The 13,359-nt window shown below is 44.6% G+C and overlaps 2 protein-coding genes across 4 annotated transcripts in view; one reads left to right on the top strand and one right to left on the bottom strand.

The window, feature by feature from the left end:
* Fbxl2 (F-box and leucine rich repeat protein 2) overlaps positions 1-3,566 on the top strand; it is a 49,144-nt gene extending 45,578 nt beyond the window's left edge. Inside the window, exons 15-16 of the mRNA XM_051140397.1 lie at positions 1,859-2,071; positions 2,716-3,566. Of these exons, the coding sequence (XP_050996354.1) occupies positions 1,859-2,071; positions 2,716-2,823 (321 nt within the window). The 3' untranslated portion in view covers positions 2,824-3,566. The remainder of the gene's footprint in view (positions 1-1,858; positions 2,072-2,715) is intronic.
* Positions 3,567-6,662: 3,096 nt separating this feature from the next.
* Positions 6,663-13,359, bottom strand: part of Ubp1 (upstream binding protein 1) — a 44,741-nt gene continuing 38,044 nt past the window's right edge. For 2 of the 3 annotated variants that reach the window (XM_051140742.1, XM_051140743.1), the window contains 5 exons: positions 12,645-12,735; positions 11,798-11,916; positions 9,346-9,488; positions 8,646-8,697; positions 6,663-6,743 (listed from right to left, as the gene is read on the bottom strand). In XM_051140742.1, the coding sequence (XP_050996699.1) occupies positions 6,706-6,743; positions 8,646-8,697; positions 9,346-9,488; positions 11,798-11,916; positions 12,645-12,735 (443 nt within the window). In that variant the 3' untranslated portion in view covers positions 6,663-6,705. Of the gene's footprint in view, positions 6,744-8,645; positions 8,698-9,345; positions 9,489-11,797; positions 11,917-11,944; positions 12,476-12,644; positions 12,736-13,359 lie in introns of those variants that run through there. The other variant, XM_051140744.1, reaches the window with a different exon arrangement.

The following is a 13,359-nucleotide window of genomic DNA, read 5'->3' as shown; positions in this document are numbered from 1 at the left end:
GACAGCACTCGCAAACTCCAGCACCAATGCTTGCATTTGAGAATGGTCCTAATGGTTTAATCTTTCAACTCCAAGAAGCCACTAAAAAGCAAAATAAAGTCCAAATTAAAAGGACATAACCTGGTAGAGATCAGAGAAATGGAAAACAAAAGCACACAGCAGTATCTTAGCAACACTGCTGCTGCTTTGGAAACAGGCTGTTAGTATCAGGAGCAAATGGGGCTATCACCAGGTCTATCCAGGATGAGTGTCCCTTATGTAAAATGTTTGGGCTTCCAGATGGTCTCATTATAAATACTTCTAGTGTGAATATTAAGTACTTGCGACTAGGTCCATAATCTAAACACAAATTCACCTAATGCCTCACATGTGTCTTTCGCAGTTGCTGCCCTGTGTTCTCACTGTGCCCTGCCTCACTTAGGGTTAGTTAATTTTCACATTATGCATGCTAAACCTGTATGAGGAACAACTACATAAATGTGTCAACATAGGTAAAATAGACAAATAACTCACCTGATGTAAAATAACCCCAAAACCCTAAGGAAATTCACCCTAATCTCTAAATCCCCGAAATGTACAGGTATAAATTGATTTGCTATAGAGTTCTTCCTAACCTTTTAAAGAACAGGATTCTATACTGATGATTTTTCTGAGAAGTGTAACATTGTATTCCCAGTGAAGGAAGTGTTTGTTGCCAGGCTTGACAACCCATGTTCAATTCCTGTGAGCCAAATGGCAGCAGAAAAGCAACAAGTTGTCCTCTGACCTCCACATGTCTGCTGTGGCATTAGCAAGACGAGAGAGAGAGAGAGAGAGAGAGAGAGAGAGAGAGAGAGAGAGAGAGAGAGAGAGGGGGGGGGGGGGGGGGAGGGAGAGAGAATGAAGAGAGGGAGGGAGGGAGGGAAGGAGAGAGACTGGCTTACATGGCCAGCACTCCCCTGTGATCCAGCCCCCACTTCCCTCTCCATACAGGGACAGCCTCTATTTCCTGCTAAACTCTGCTCCTGACATTCTCCGCCAGAGGCCTGGACCTCAAAGTACACTGCCCTTAACTACTTGGACCCCCCAAATCAGGGTAAACCTGTCAATCACTCTCAGGCACGCTGTTCCTTTTTCTCTCTGAAGAACTTTTATGTTGGTATGCATTTCCTATTTTCACAGTGAGGAAACTGTTCAGTCTGAAATTTTAAGTCAACTTGGCTAGGTAAATTCGCCCTAGTTACTTCTGAACCTTTATTACCACTTCCAAGAGGTCAGTGATGCATGACTAAGGTCAGGGTGTCAGCACATAGCTCTAACTGAGTTGTGGCCATTTGCATTTCTAATGTGTGCATTGTGTCTGTGTGGGGTAAGTGTACACGATGGCAGGTGCATTGGATCCTCCTGTAGCTGGAGCCAGCTGTGAGCCACCTTACATGGGATCTGGGAACCAAACTTTGGTCCTCTGGAAGAGCGGGATGCGCTTTTAAAACTACTGAGCCACCTCTCTAACCCTGTGCATTTTAAACAAACACGGACAGTACATCTACTGGCTTTACTGGTGAAGCCTGTATTCAAAAACTGTTCAAGGGAATAAACTCTGAAATATCCCTCTGTACTTCCTTTTTTCTGGTTAGAAAGTTAGCTGCCGTGGCCTGAATGCAGCAAACCCCAGACTGTTTCTTAGAGTGAGGGATTAAAGAGTGGCAGCTGTCTCCAGCCCATCAGGCCTCTAGTCACTCACAAATGAATGGGAAGGTGGACAGCACCGCACAGCCAGCAGCTACTGTGGGCACCTCAGGAGCCACCACCCCACCCCAAGCTTTGTTAGCTGCAGCAGGAACAGGTCTTGTGAAGGACCATCTTTCTCCCTCCCCAGAGCTTGTCCCACTGTGAGCTCATCACAGATGAAGGAATCCTACACCTGAGCAGCAGTACCTGTGGACACGAGCGGCTGAGGGTCCTGGAGCTGGACAACTGCCTTCTTGTCACTGACGCTTCCCTGGAGCATCTGGAGAACTGCCGGGGCTTGGAGCGCCTGGAGTTGTATGACTGCCAGCAGGTCACTCGTGCAGGCATCAAGCGCATGCGGGTAGGTGTGAGTCCTTCCTCAGCAACTGAAGGATACCCAGAAATCAACATCCAGGCTGGTGAGAGGGCAAGGCAGGTAGTGGTGCTTGCTACAACGCCTGTCTACTTGAGTTCAAGTCCAAGAACATGGTACAGAGTAGAATAGAGCCAACTCCCAAATGTTTTCTGATCTCAACATACATGTGGCACGCACTTGACAGCAAAAAGCCATCCACTTCTCTAGTCTGGTGTGTTTATGCAAACTGCTGTGATTACACAGGTGCTACCTTGGGCTTCTTCAGACATCTGCTGTTAGAGGTGGAGGTCCCATGTAGTCTGAGGATTGGCACCTTCTCAAGCTTCTACCCAAGGAAAGCAACTGAAGGTTATTGATTTAAGTGTAGGAGCCATTAGCAAATGGATGATCATACTCCTGGAGAGAAATGTTTTTGTCTTTATAAAATGCTGATTTGGAGGTGGAGGTAGAGGGACTTAGCAGGAGCAGTTGTAGTTTATAGCATTCTGCCTGCCTAATACCAAGGTGGAGTCAACTTTATTTTTATTTATTTAATTTTTGGTGTCAACTTTAAATGGACTAGGGGTGAAAGGTTATATAAGAGTCCTAATACCAGGGCAGACTACTCCCCCCTTTCCATCTCCTTCCAGGCTCAGCTTCCTCATGTCAAAGTCCATGCCTACTTCGCTCCAGTCACGCCCCCACCAGCAGTGGCAGGAAGTGGACATCGACTGTGCAGATGTTGTGTTATACTCTGACAGCAGCCGCTTAGGCCAGGGGCCCCGCCCTCCACGTTAGACCAGTCTCCTGGCTGCTCCACCTTCACCCAATCTTGATTCTCCATGGGGAAAGCATTACAGGTAAAAGACTTCAGCACAGACTGCAGAAACTGGTGATACCATTCACCTTAACCTTGCTGGGATGTAAGCAAATCAAGGCCTGGGTCAGTCCTATGTGGCAAGGGTGGTGTGATGCAGCCCATCAGAGGTAGGTACCTAACAAGGCCCACACACCCTTACACGGCTTTGTCAGCACCCTACACACAGACCTTCAGTGTTAGCACAACCTGAGCAGAGCAAAAGAGCCTCCTGTTGGTGTTCTGCCTGATCCTTCAGCCAGTGGCCTACTATAATTCATAGCAATTGCTGATTTCAGGGCCTGTCCACATTGAAGACTTAATAGCACCTTTATCAATGTGACTGACTATATACTGCAAACTCAGAATGGTTGGTAGTTTCATGTGTAGAAATGTGTGTGAAAGGCATGTTAACAAATTTCCATAAGACACCAAAGAAACGAAGACTCTAAGCTGGGTGGGGCAGGATCTTTACCTTTCTGTTTGTGTCAACTTGTCATACCCAACTCTAGGGACCAAAAATTTAAAAAAGCAACCCACTTTGCATTGATCCACTGGAGATTATAAGATCAGCCATATGCTACAGCATATAGTGCATTTTTGTTAAAGGAAAAAAGCCAATTATGTTCACACTTCTCAAAAATTTTATAATATAATCAAGTAAAAATAATGAATGAATGCATGTAGAATGGGTGGTTTTTTCCAAATTTACTCTGAATTTTTAGAAATCATACCAGAACTATTTTAAAGTTTTACATATGAAAAAGTCAAATGAGTAAAGTGTTGGCACACCTTTGAAACTACTCATAAAGTAAAAGTGAATAAAGCATTACAGTGCTCACTAGACTTAGTCAGAGGCTTTATTCCTGTGACACAAAGGAGGCAGAGCCACCTTCCAAGCACAGGCATTTCTGTGTCACTGGAACTAGGGTAGGATGACCTACCTGTCTTTTATCAGTGCCGTCGACACTGCCTTCAATGCTAATGGATTAATGGTAGCTGAACCTTCCTTTGCTATCACTTCCAAACCCAAACTGCAAAAGAGTTCTTTTTCTGTGTCTCTGTGGACAGTGTTGTAGCATCTGTACAGATACCCTGCCTCATCTGCACTCTAGGATGGAAAGCAGATACACACATCCTAGAAACTCACCAGAATCCCCGCAAGCATCAGCTGGACTGCAGGACTGCCTCCTGGGCTGCTGCAGTATTTCTTGAAGGCTGCATGGCTATCACACAGCTATGTAAATAACTGTACCTGTGTGTGTGTGTGGGGGGGGGGTGACAGAAGCAGCTCACAACATCTATGTAAATAACTGTACTACTGTGTGTGGTGGTGGTGGTGGTGATGGAAGAAGCTCACAAGAGCTATGAAATAACTGTACCACTGTGTGTGTGTGTCTATTGTGTGTTTGGGGGAAATGATGGAAGAAGCTCACAACAGCTATGTAAATAACTGCACCACCTTGCTCTGGTGATTCATGAAACCTGTTTTTCTGAGCTAGAGTGCAGCCTATCATAGATGTTGGTTGGACTTGAGATTGAGTGACCACAGAGCCTAGAGGAACCTCTTGTAAAAGCCTGATTTGTCTACTCCAAGTATACGGCCGTTCCTGTCATTACTTGCCTTGAGTTGTAGCACCTCTGGAAATCAGTGGCAAAAAGAGGGGGTGAACCTCTTATAGCACGTCATCTAGGGTATGCTCAGGCCACACTCAGAAAAGCCATTAGCTCCTTGACACTAGTACAACTTAGATTTTAAATGAGTGACACGTTTACAAAACAATCAGAAAACATTTATTTCACTGAACTGTACATCCTATTAACCAAAGTAGCAAACTGCTGGGGTCATGGGTTATGTACAGTTTCACTTCATGCTGCTCAGCACAATTTCAAGTCTGAGGAGCCTGCAAGTACTTTCACCCCACTTCTAAAACCTGATAAGGAATCCAAAATAGCACACAGCATTAAATGACATTTATTGTTCCACAAATCATGAGATCCAAAGAAAGCTAAATAGACAAGCAAAACTCTTAAAACAATTAGGAGATAAATTCACTTCTTTCCCAATAAGTGACTGGTACAGAAAGCATGTGGTCACACAGAAGCGAAGGGAAGGGCTGATGGAAATGCTCCCCTCCTAAAGGGCCTGCAGAGCTACAGCACTGCCAAACCCAAGATGAAAATATTGAGACAGACTTTTGTTTGTGGCAAATAATTAACCCCCGGTATGAATAAAACAAGACATTAAAGCCTTCACCCACTGAAGTAGTTTGTCTTCTGGAAGAGATTCCACTTAAAAGTGAATCATTCTTACCCACCTGGACAACAAGGGTCAGACAAGCCCATTCACAGCCAGCAACGGAGCAAATGGCCAGAGATGCTACATCATTAAAAATGCAAGTTTTTAAAAACTCAGATATGCCACAGACCTCATGAGAGGTCGAGAGTGATGAGAGGTGATGGCAGTGGAGGAAGAGAAAAGCCAGAGTTCCTTTCAGAGCGGTGTGCAAGCACGTGTGATTCCGTAAAGAGGCACACCTGTTATAGACAAAGCAGCAAAAATGCAGAGTATCTTAAAAGCCCCTAATTATCAGAGTGCATAATCATGATTGTATGTGAGGGGAGAAAAGGAGGGTTATGGTACATTTTAGTGTCTTGTTATGACATCTAGTGTTTCCATGGGTAATTTCGTCTCATTCAAAAAAAAAAAAAAAAAAAAAATCCCTTTAACACCAAGTCAGAAGCTATCAACAATAACACTTTGTTTCCCTGTTATATCACCAAGTTCTAATGTCTTGGAAAGGGCTTTAAACATGTTTAAGAACACAGCCCGACTGCCAGGTGGGCGGTGGCAGTGTCCCACACCTTTAATCCCAGCACTCAGGAGGCAGAGGCAGGAGGATCTCTGATTTCAAGGCCAGCCTGGTCTACAGTGCATTCCAGAAGAGCCAGAGCTACACAGAGAAACCTTGTCTCAAAAGACCAAAAAACCAAACCAAATAAAAACAACAATAAGAGTGTGCACTTGGAGTCCCAGCTATTGGGGGGATGGGGAAAGGAAAGCACATGAGTTTAAAAGGCAAAAAGGTTTCAAAAGGTGAAATCCAGAAACTAAAATGCTAAAAATGGAAGCAAAAGCCAAACGACCAAGTCTCTGTACCTATTAGGGTTTACACTGACTTCTCTCAAGGTACTGCTGAAAGTACAGTTGCTCATCATCTCAGCTTGGCTCTTCCCTGGTCTGGCATGATCCCCTCTGATGCACACCTTCAGACACGATCGCTTCTGAGAAGGTGCTCACCCTCTTACCTGACCAATACTGCCTTGCCAGCACAGTGCAGCTCCCCAGAGGCACACCCTATCTCCTCCCCAGGTCAGCATAAGGGTCAGGCAACAAAAGCCAAACTAGCACAGAAAGGTAAATGCCCACGGTTAAGTTTTTACATTCATTTCAAACCGTATACAGTGTAAAAAGCCAGCAGAGACTTTCTGGGAACTCTGTCTGCTGGCCCCTGCTAGGGAAGCGAGCACTCGTGCCCACACCATGGCTGTGAGCTAGTTGCATGTCGCCTGACATGCTCGCTCTCATGAGGATGCTGGGCTGTGGCAGTGACAATAAGGAGACTTGTCTCTCCTACAGCTCATTAGGAAGGTCATCTTGTGTTTTCAATATGAAACATTTCACAGTAAAATCCAATCCCAAGACTTCTTGGATTCAGTCTTCACACACTTTTAAGCATGACTTTATTTGGTACTGAATAAGAGTTCAGTTTGTAATAAGGTATCACTTCAAAATTATGTGAATACCATCATTATTTTCAGCTGAAAAAAAAAAAAAGGAAAAGTTAACTAAGCTTAGAAAAAATACAGAATTAAAGATGAAAATGTACAATCTGCTTTAGAGGCTACGGCTTGATAAAAAGCTGACTGCAGTGCTTTAGCTCTTCCCTCCGACACTGCTCAGGGAGCCTAGCCCTACACCATCACTTGCCGGCTTTACAGAGCAAGGACTGAACAGCGCAGATGTGCCTGTATGCTAGGGCAAAAATAGGCCAAAGCAGCACGTGAGGGCAGATCTGAGAAAGCTTTGTCCAAAGCATGCAGGCAGCCCACAGGTTCTGCTACAGACCTCCATCTTTTTGCTGGAAAACTGAACCCTCAGAGATAGAGCAAAAGTTTGCCTAAATGGCTCCAGAAAATCTTAAGACACAGTGAAGGTACTCATAAAGACAAAAATAAAGGTTTTCATGTGGATGAAGTCTCACAAACAGGAAACTAAGACTGGAGAGAAAGCCTGTGAGAGCTAATGCTGCCAACACCCACTAGTTCCATAATATACAAGTACTTGATTAAACACGAGTTTCTGATTTTTTTGGAATTTGGCAAAGGTAAAGTTATTCTATTTTGAAATTAAAGCTGTTTCTGCATGAAAAAGCAGTAAGCCAATCCCCTGTTGCCACAGATGTGCAGGTAAAGGATGCTGCAGATGTCGACATAAGGCGTCACCCCAGAACTTCAGGTGGCTTCAGGCATATATCCCAGTCAGGTACAAGGCAAAATTGTACTTTCAATCCCTTTGGACAGCTCCTTTCCAGAGTCATTACCAGGTGACTCAAGATCTCTTCCTCTTCTAGGGGATGGGACTACTATAACTGATCTTAACCCATGTTCTGCCTTCCCTAACACCACACTCCTTGTAGTCTGGAACTCACTTGACCTGGCCTGGACCTCTTCCCACACTGCTCCCTAGTTAGTTCTGTACAACCTGCTCAGCTCTCAGTCACTACTGACATTTAAAATTTTCTAAACAGTGCCTCAAACTCAAGGCACTTCAGAATGGTACAATTAGCTGCCTGCTTGTGCGAAGATGACAACTCTTTGATGAGGAGCCACATGCTCTGGCAGTCACAACTACTGCCCCATCAAACAGGGACCTCAATTGGCCCTGTCCACACGTCCATGCACTCCCTTTGCCTCTGGCCTACATGGACTCCCTCCAGTTTTGTCATCTTGTAATCTGTCTCCACAGTTGGAGTAGAAGAAAAACCCCAATCCCATTATTCCTTTGTTTAAGCCACTTCACTGACCTTCCAACCCATCAGAGAGAAGATCTGAAGACCATCATCACCAGCCATTACTGTATGGCAGGCCTGCCGCCCTCCCTGACCCCACGTGGCAGCTCTGCTCACCCTCACCCTGCATATAGCAGCTTCATGGCCGCCTTCCAGGCCTCGCAGAAGCCAAGGGCATTCTTCTGCACAGTTTCATTCTGCTCTGGGCCAGCCCTTGTGGCCACCTCCTCAGAAGACCTTCTGTAATGCTCCATGCTTACCCCATCTCCACAAGCGCCACACTTTCTTATTCCTTCATGGCATCTAACACAGGTCAATTTCTGTGCCTGTGTCCAATTCTGACTTTCTTTTCCTATGACAGTGGGATTCCCTGAACCCGTTTCATTCAACCTCTAGCAGAGTACTTACTGTTTTGGACAAAATGCTCAGCAAACACTGGCTGAATGGACTCAGTGTTTGTTTCTAGTCATCTAGAAAAACCAACCCTTTCTATATTTGCTCACTAATTTCTATTACGAACACTAAAAATACTTTTCATCCATAGCAAAGATATCTGTTTCAAGAATATGCACATACACAGAAGAACTGCAAATCAGGAGCAAAATGTCCTTCATGATCACAACACACCAAGGCAAACATACATGAAAAGTACCTTTTACTGTGGAGAATAAAAAACAACTCTCGTCTTGAAAGTTCTGAACCATCTAGAAGGATAAAGCAGATGTTTAAGTGTAATTAAGATCCATCAGTCCTAACTGACCAAAAGTTATTTATATTTGTACTTAAATGTCTACAACATACTCTATGCATCTTTCTTATACAAATAAGGATCCAAATAATTCCTGATGGCGATATGAGATAGTAAAAAAGTTTATAGTGTCACCCATGAGCCTGAGGAACATACTGTGGCAGGTCCTGTGGATGACACACACTCAGCTTATGCAGGCTGCCCCCTACTGTCACTGCTTGTCTGTGAACACAGCTGGAGCAGGGGTAGGATGTGCTGCTACTATTCCATGCTTTTAGAATGCTGTTCTTCAGGAATGTACAAAAGAAGATGCTACCTAATGCTTCACCCCCAGAAAGGACCGAAGTCTGCCTCAAACCTTAGATCCCAGGAAGTAGCTGAGTTCACAAAGATTAGGGGACGCTCAGCTCACTTTCTCCAACTGTGTTCCTTCTGCTACTAGGATGTTATAATTCCTGGTTATAGGTTCTTAGCCATTCTGATCTTAACTCTTCAAAAATGAGCATTAGTAGTTGGAAAAGAGGTCAGCAGCATCTCTTACAGTTCAGACAATATCCAGGAGTGCCAGGGTAACAGAAGAGTGACTACTAACTGCTTGATTTACCTGGTCACTGACAAGAATGTGGATACCAGTGGGGCCCTGTCTGTAAACCTGGTTAATTTGGTGGAAAGGAATATTAAACACTGAGGCGAGTTTTCGAGCAACTTCTGAGGCAACCATTTCTTCCAAGTAGATTGCATGATAAACTGAAAAAAAAAAGAAAAATGGCATTTTAACAATAATGTTTGATCTGGTTTTTACTTGATCTACACAGTACATCTTTTTAAAGTGGAAAAGAAAATTCAAACTAACTAAATAGGGACAAGGCACTATTTCTTTGCCCCCTTAAATTCTCGACCCACCTACTTGAAGTGTAATAACACATTGTTTATGCTCACGTATAATAAATACTAACCCTGCATAAAGCCATGTGACTATATTTTTCTGCACCAAAGTCTCATATACTGAGGAATAAGAGCACCAGGGAGCACAGCAATCAGGGTAATGGGAGTTTACAGCGATTGGAGCAAAGAATGAAAATATATGTACATGGCCTAAAGTGTCACGCTGCAGACACAATGGGAGGAGTTTGCTGTATAAAGTATACCAGAAGCAAGCTGTTAAAAAACAAAAAAACGCAGTTTCTTTTTCTTTCTTTCTTTCTTTTTTCGAGGCAGGGTTTCTTTGTGTAGCCCTGGCTGTCCTTGAACTCACAGAGATCTACCTGCCTCTGCCTCCCAAGTACTGGGATTAAAAGTGTGTACCACTGCCTCCTAGCTCACCAATGTGTTTCTAATGATGCATAAGAAGAAATCTAAAAAGAGTCTGAACCAGTAATCCTCCAAATGAAGATTTAAGAGTAAAAATCATCTGTGTTACTTCCTATATACACACAAAATTAGAAGAAATAGAGACAACACCCTATGAAAAGTAGGATACAGAAAGTGAAGTCTCTTCTTTAGGGAACGCCCCAGCTTTGGTTCAGCATTCACTGTCTTGTATTTCTGTCTATGCCTTGAACTCAACATGAATCTGTGTTGAGTGTCACTCAAGTAAGTATTGCTCAACCACCGACTCAAGCCAGGCGTGGATCTGCAATAGGGAAACTGAAAAGTCGCCTTTGCAAATGAGCAGCTATGCGCACAGGAACATTCACCAACTACACACTTGGAGTAGCTTAGAATAAAAGCTCAAAACTAAAGGTAACTCTGAAAGATTACCACATCAATGTTTGGGGACCGGTTCCTGCCCTCTGGCTCTTGTAATAAAGTGCAGTGACTTTCTCGTTCTAGGAACAGGATAAAAGCTATTGTTTACATGCCATCATGCCTTCTTTGGGGCTGTGATAGCAGAGTTCAGTGCAGAAAAGCCCTGAGGGTTCAAGTGTTACTGCTTGGCCTTAAGCTCACTACATGTGAATGGTCCGGATAAAGGTCTCCATGTCCTCACCTATCCCCACAATACTCATCTCTCAGGACGCACATTCCCTAACACTACACTCCTTAAGAACGGGAGTGCTGCGTATGCTGGGGTGATACTGAGAGCTCCTTTAAGATTTGTGGCCTTGGTCTTAAATGCCACATTCATGCCTGGGGTTTTAATTACACTGATGGAAAAGCCCACAGTTGCAGTTACTGCTCTTCCACTTACTTAAAAGAAATCTAAGCCATGTAGTGCTTTTCAGAGCTGCACCTAATATCAGGGTAAGTCACTGCCTCTCTGAATTCTGTAACTGTTTCCCTGAAGTGGAATGTCACTGTCATTCTGTTTCAAAAAGAGAAGACAAGACATGACTACCACTGTCCAAGTGAGAGCAGGGTGTGGTGCTGCACAGCGCTGGAGGAAGCAGCAGGAGAACAGCAGCTCTGAGACCAACTTAGACTACCCAGGAAGACTTGTTCCCACCTCTCCCTTTCCCAAAACTTTTATAATCAAAGAAGGGAATGAAGAGGAGACAGGAAAGGCCAGCCTGCTTCATATTGTCCAACTCGGACAAATCTGCAGGGCGAAGCAGCCCTCCTTAGTCAGAAGGCACAGCCTGTGCTAACACTGATCAAAGACAGCACCCACCTTCCTGCCTGCATGGAACACAATGGATGCTCACCCCAGGTGGGGGAAGACTGCTACACAGACCCACCTTTGCTCATATGTCAAATTCGGGACCCCCCACCCCCACCCAATCTAGCCAATGAAATGGAGGAAGAAAGAAAAACCCTCTTGCTTTCCCAGCAAGTGGACAATGTGACATTCATCCAGAAGGCCTCAGCATGTTCAAGTTACTGTGTGGTTTTCTGGGTATGTCTGATACAGAAGCCATATAAAAAGATCTACAGCATGCATAGCTGAGAACAAAGGAAGGTTCTAGTTCCCTCCTTTCCCCAGGACTTGTCCCTCTGCTGCTGCTGCTGCTGCTGTTAACTCTGTAGCAGGAACTCTGCAACCCTACAGCAGTTCTCCAACTCATGTCTGACACCCTTAGGAAGGACAGGGGAAGGGACGTGCCCTCAATACCCACCGCAGGGTGTCCCACTGCCATTTTCACCTCCACTGCCTGCAGCTTGTGGCTGCCCTTGCAGCACAGTGCTACTCGGCTGCTCCTGGCAGACATAGATGGTTAAGCGGGGCCTAACCGACCTGTAATCAGAAGATGCCATCAATGAGACTACAAGAGCAAGCTGCCTCAGCACATGTACAATCAACAACTACAGGAATCTACAGTCTATTTTTCCTTATGAGAACTTTACAGTGTTATTTCATTATGCAAAATAATTTTCTAATAAAAATATAAAAACCACACACCTCACACCAACTATCACAGGTCCAGACTCTAAACCATTGAGATGGTCTGTCAGATGCTGGTAAATTTAAGTTTCAAGATTGATTAAGCAATTTGCAATCAGTAAGGCTCGAGCTCACTAAACTCTTAGCACACAAGTCTAGAGACAGCAATGGCAGGCAGTGGGTCTCAAAGCCAGCACAGTCACAATTCTTGCATTCTAACTGACATTACAAGTTCACATTTAATAACTGCTTAACAATAATCATGACCTTGAAAACCATAGATTCTGTAGAGCTCACCTAAATTAGAAGTTTTGTTTTCTTGGCAACAAACCCAGTCGTCTTCAAGAAATCAGTCCTGCCCATGTGCATTGCTACCAGTCTTAGTCTACCTCTGCCCTCATCAGTGCCTGCCCTGAAGGTGTACACAAAACAGTCTTCTCGTGAGCACGATGCTGCCGAAGCTTGGTGGCGCACACAGGCACACGCCAACCTAGCGTGGAAACACATTCTGCCCGCCAAATCCCCCACACAGAGAAGGTCCCATTTTCAGGTCACGCAGAACAGCCTACAGTATTTTTTACCTTGACTTCAGGGCATTATAGAGCCGAATTCCATCGGCTGCACCACAAATCTGAACTAAATCCTCCTTTGTCAGCTTTAATAAGTCGGCACCTGGAAAATAAGAGAGATCCTCCAATAAGCAGGAAAGGGAAGGATATAGCAGGCTGCTTCACACGGTTCTGTCCTTCTAAGCAGCCAACAGGTGTCCTGGATTACACACACCCATAAGAAACAGAAATACATATCTGTCCTTCAGAGAAACAAGTGCTATGGTTAACAAGGTGCCAGAAGCCGATACAGCATCGGTCATGGCCAGAAGGCCTGTCTGTTCCCAATATAAGACTCCTGTACTGCCCTCCTTTCCTTGTTGCTGGGCTGTGGCTAACCATGTTTCTGGCTCCACTCTGACCTGAGCACCCTAGCCCCTCCCCACTTCCCTGCTGCTGCTTTTCTCCTTTTTTGGGGAATATAAATGGAATTCTAGCATCTGGGGAATTTGCTCAAAGTCACCAGTGAGGTGGAAGCAAAGTGGAAACTGGGTCTCATTATACCACCATGTGCAATCTCAAGCTAGACACTGTTATAGCTCCATCTGCACAGCCAGTTCTAAGTATAGTAGATAATCACCCTGTTCTTTCAGATATCTTCTGTAACTACTTGGTATCTAGGATTTGCCTTAAAAGCAACAAGCCCAGCTGGGCCTGGTAGCGCACGCCTTTAATCCCAGCACTCGGG

The sequence above is a fragment of the Acomys russatus genome, chromosome 32, assembly GCF_903995435.1.
Source record: "Acomys russatus chromosome 32, mAcoRus1.1, whole genome shotgun sequence".
Taxonomy (NCBI): domain Eukaryota; kingdom Metazoa; phylum Chordata; class Mammalia; order Rodentia; family Muridae; genus Acomys; species Acomys russatus.
Note: the sequence above shows the minus strand (reverse complement) of the source record. Positions and strands in the feature narration are given on the sequence as shown.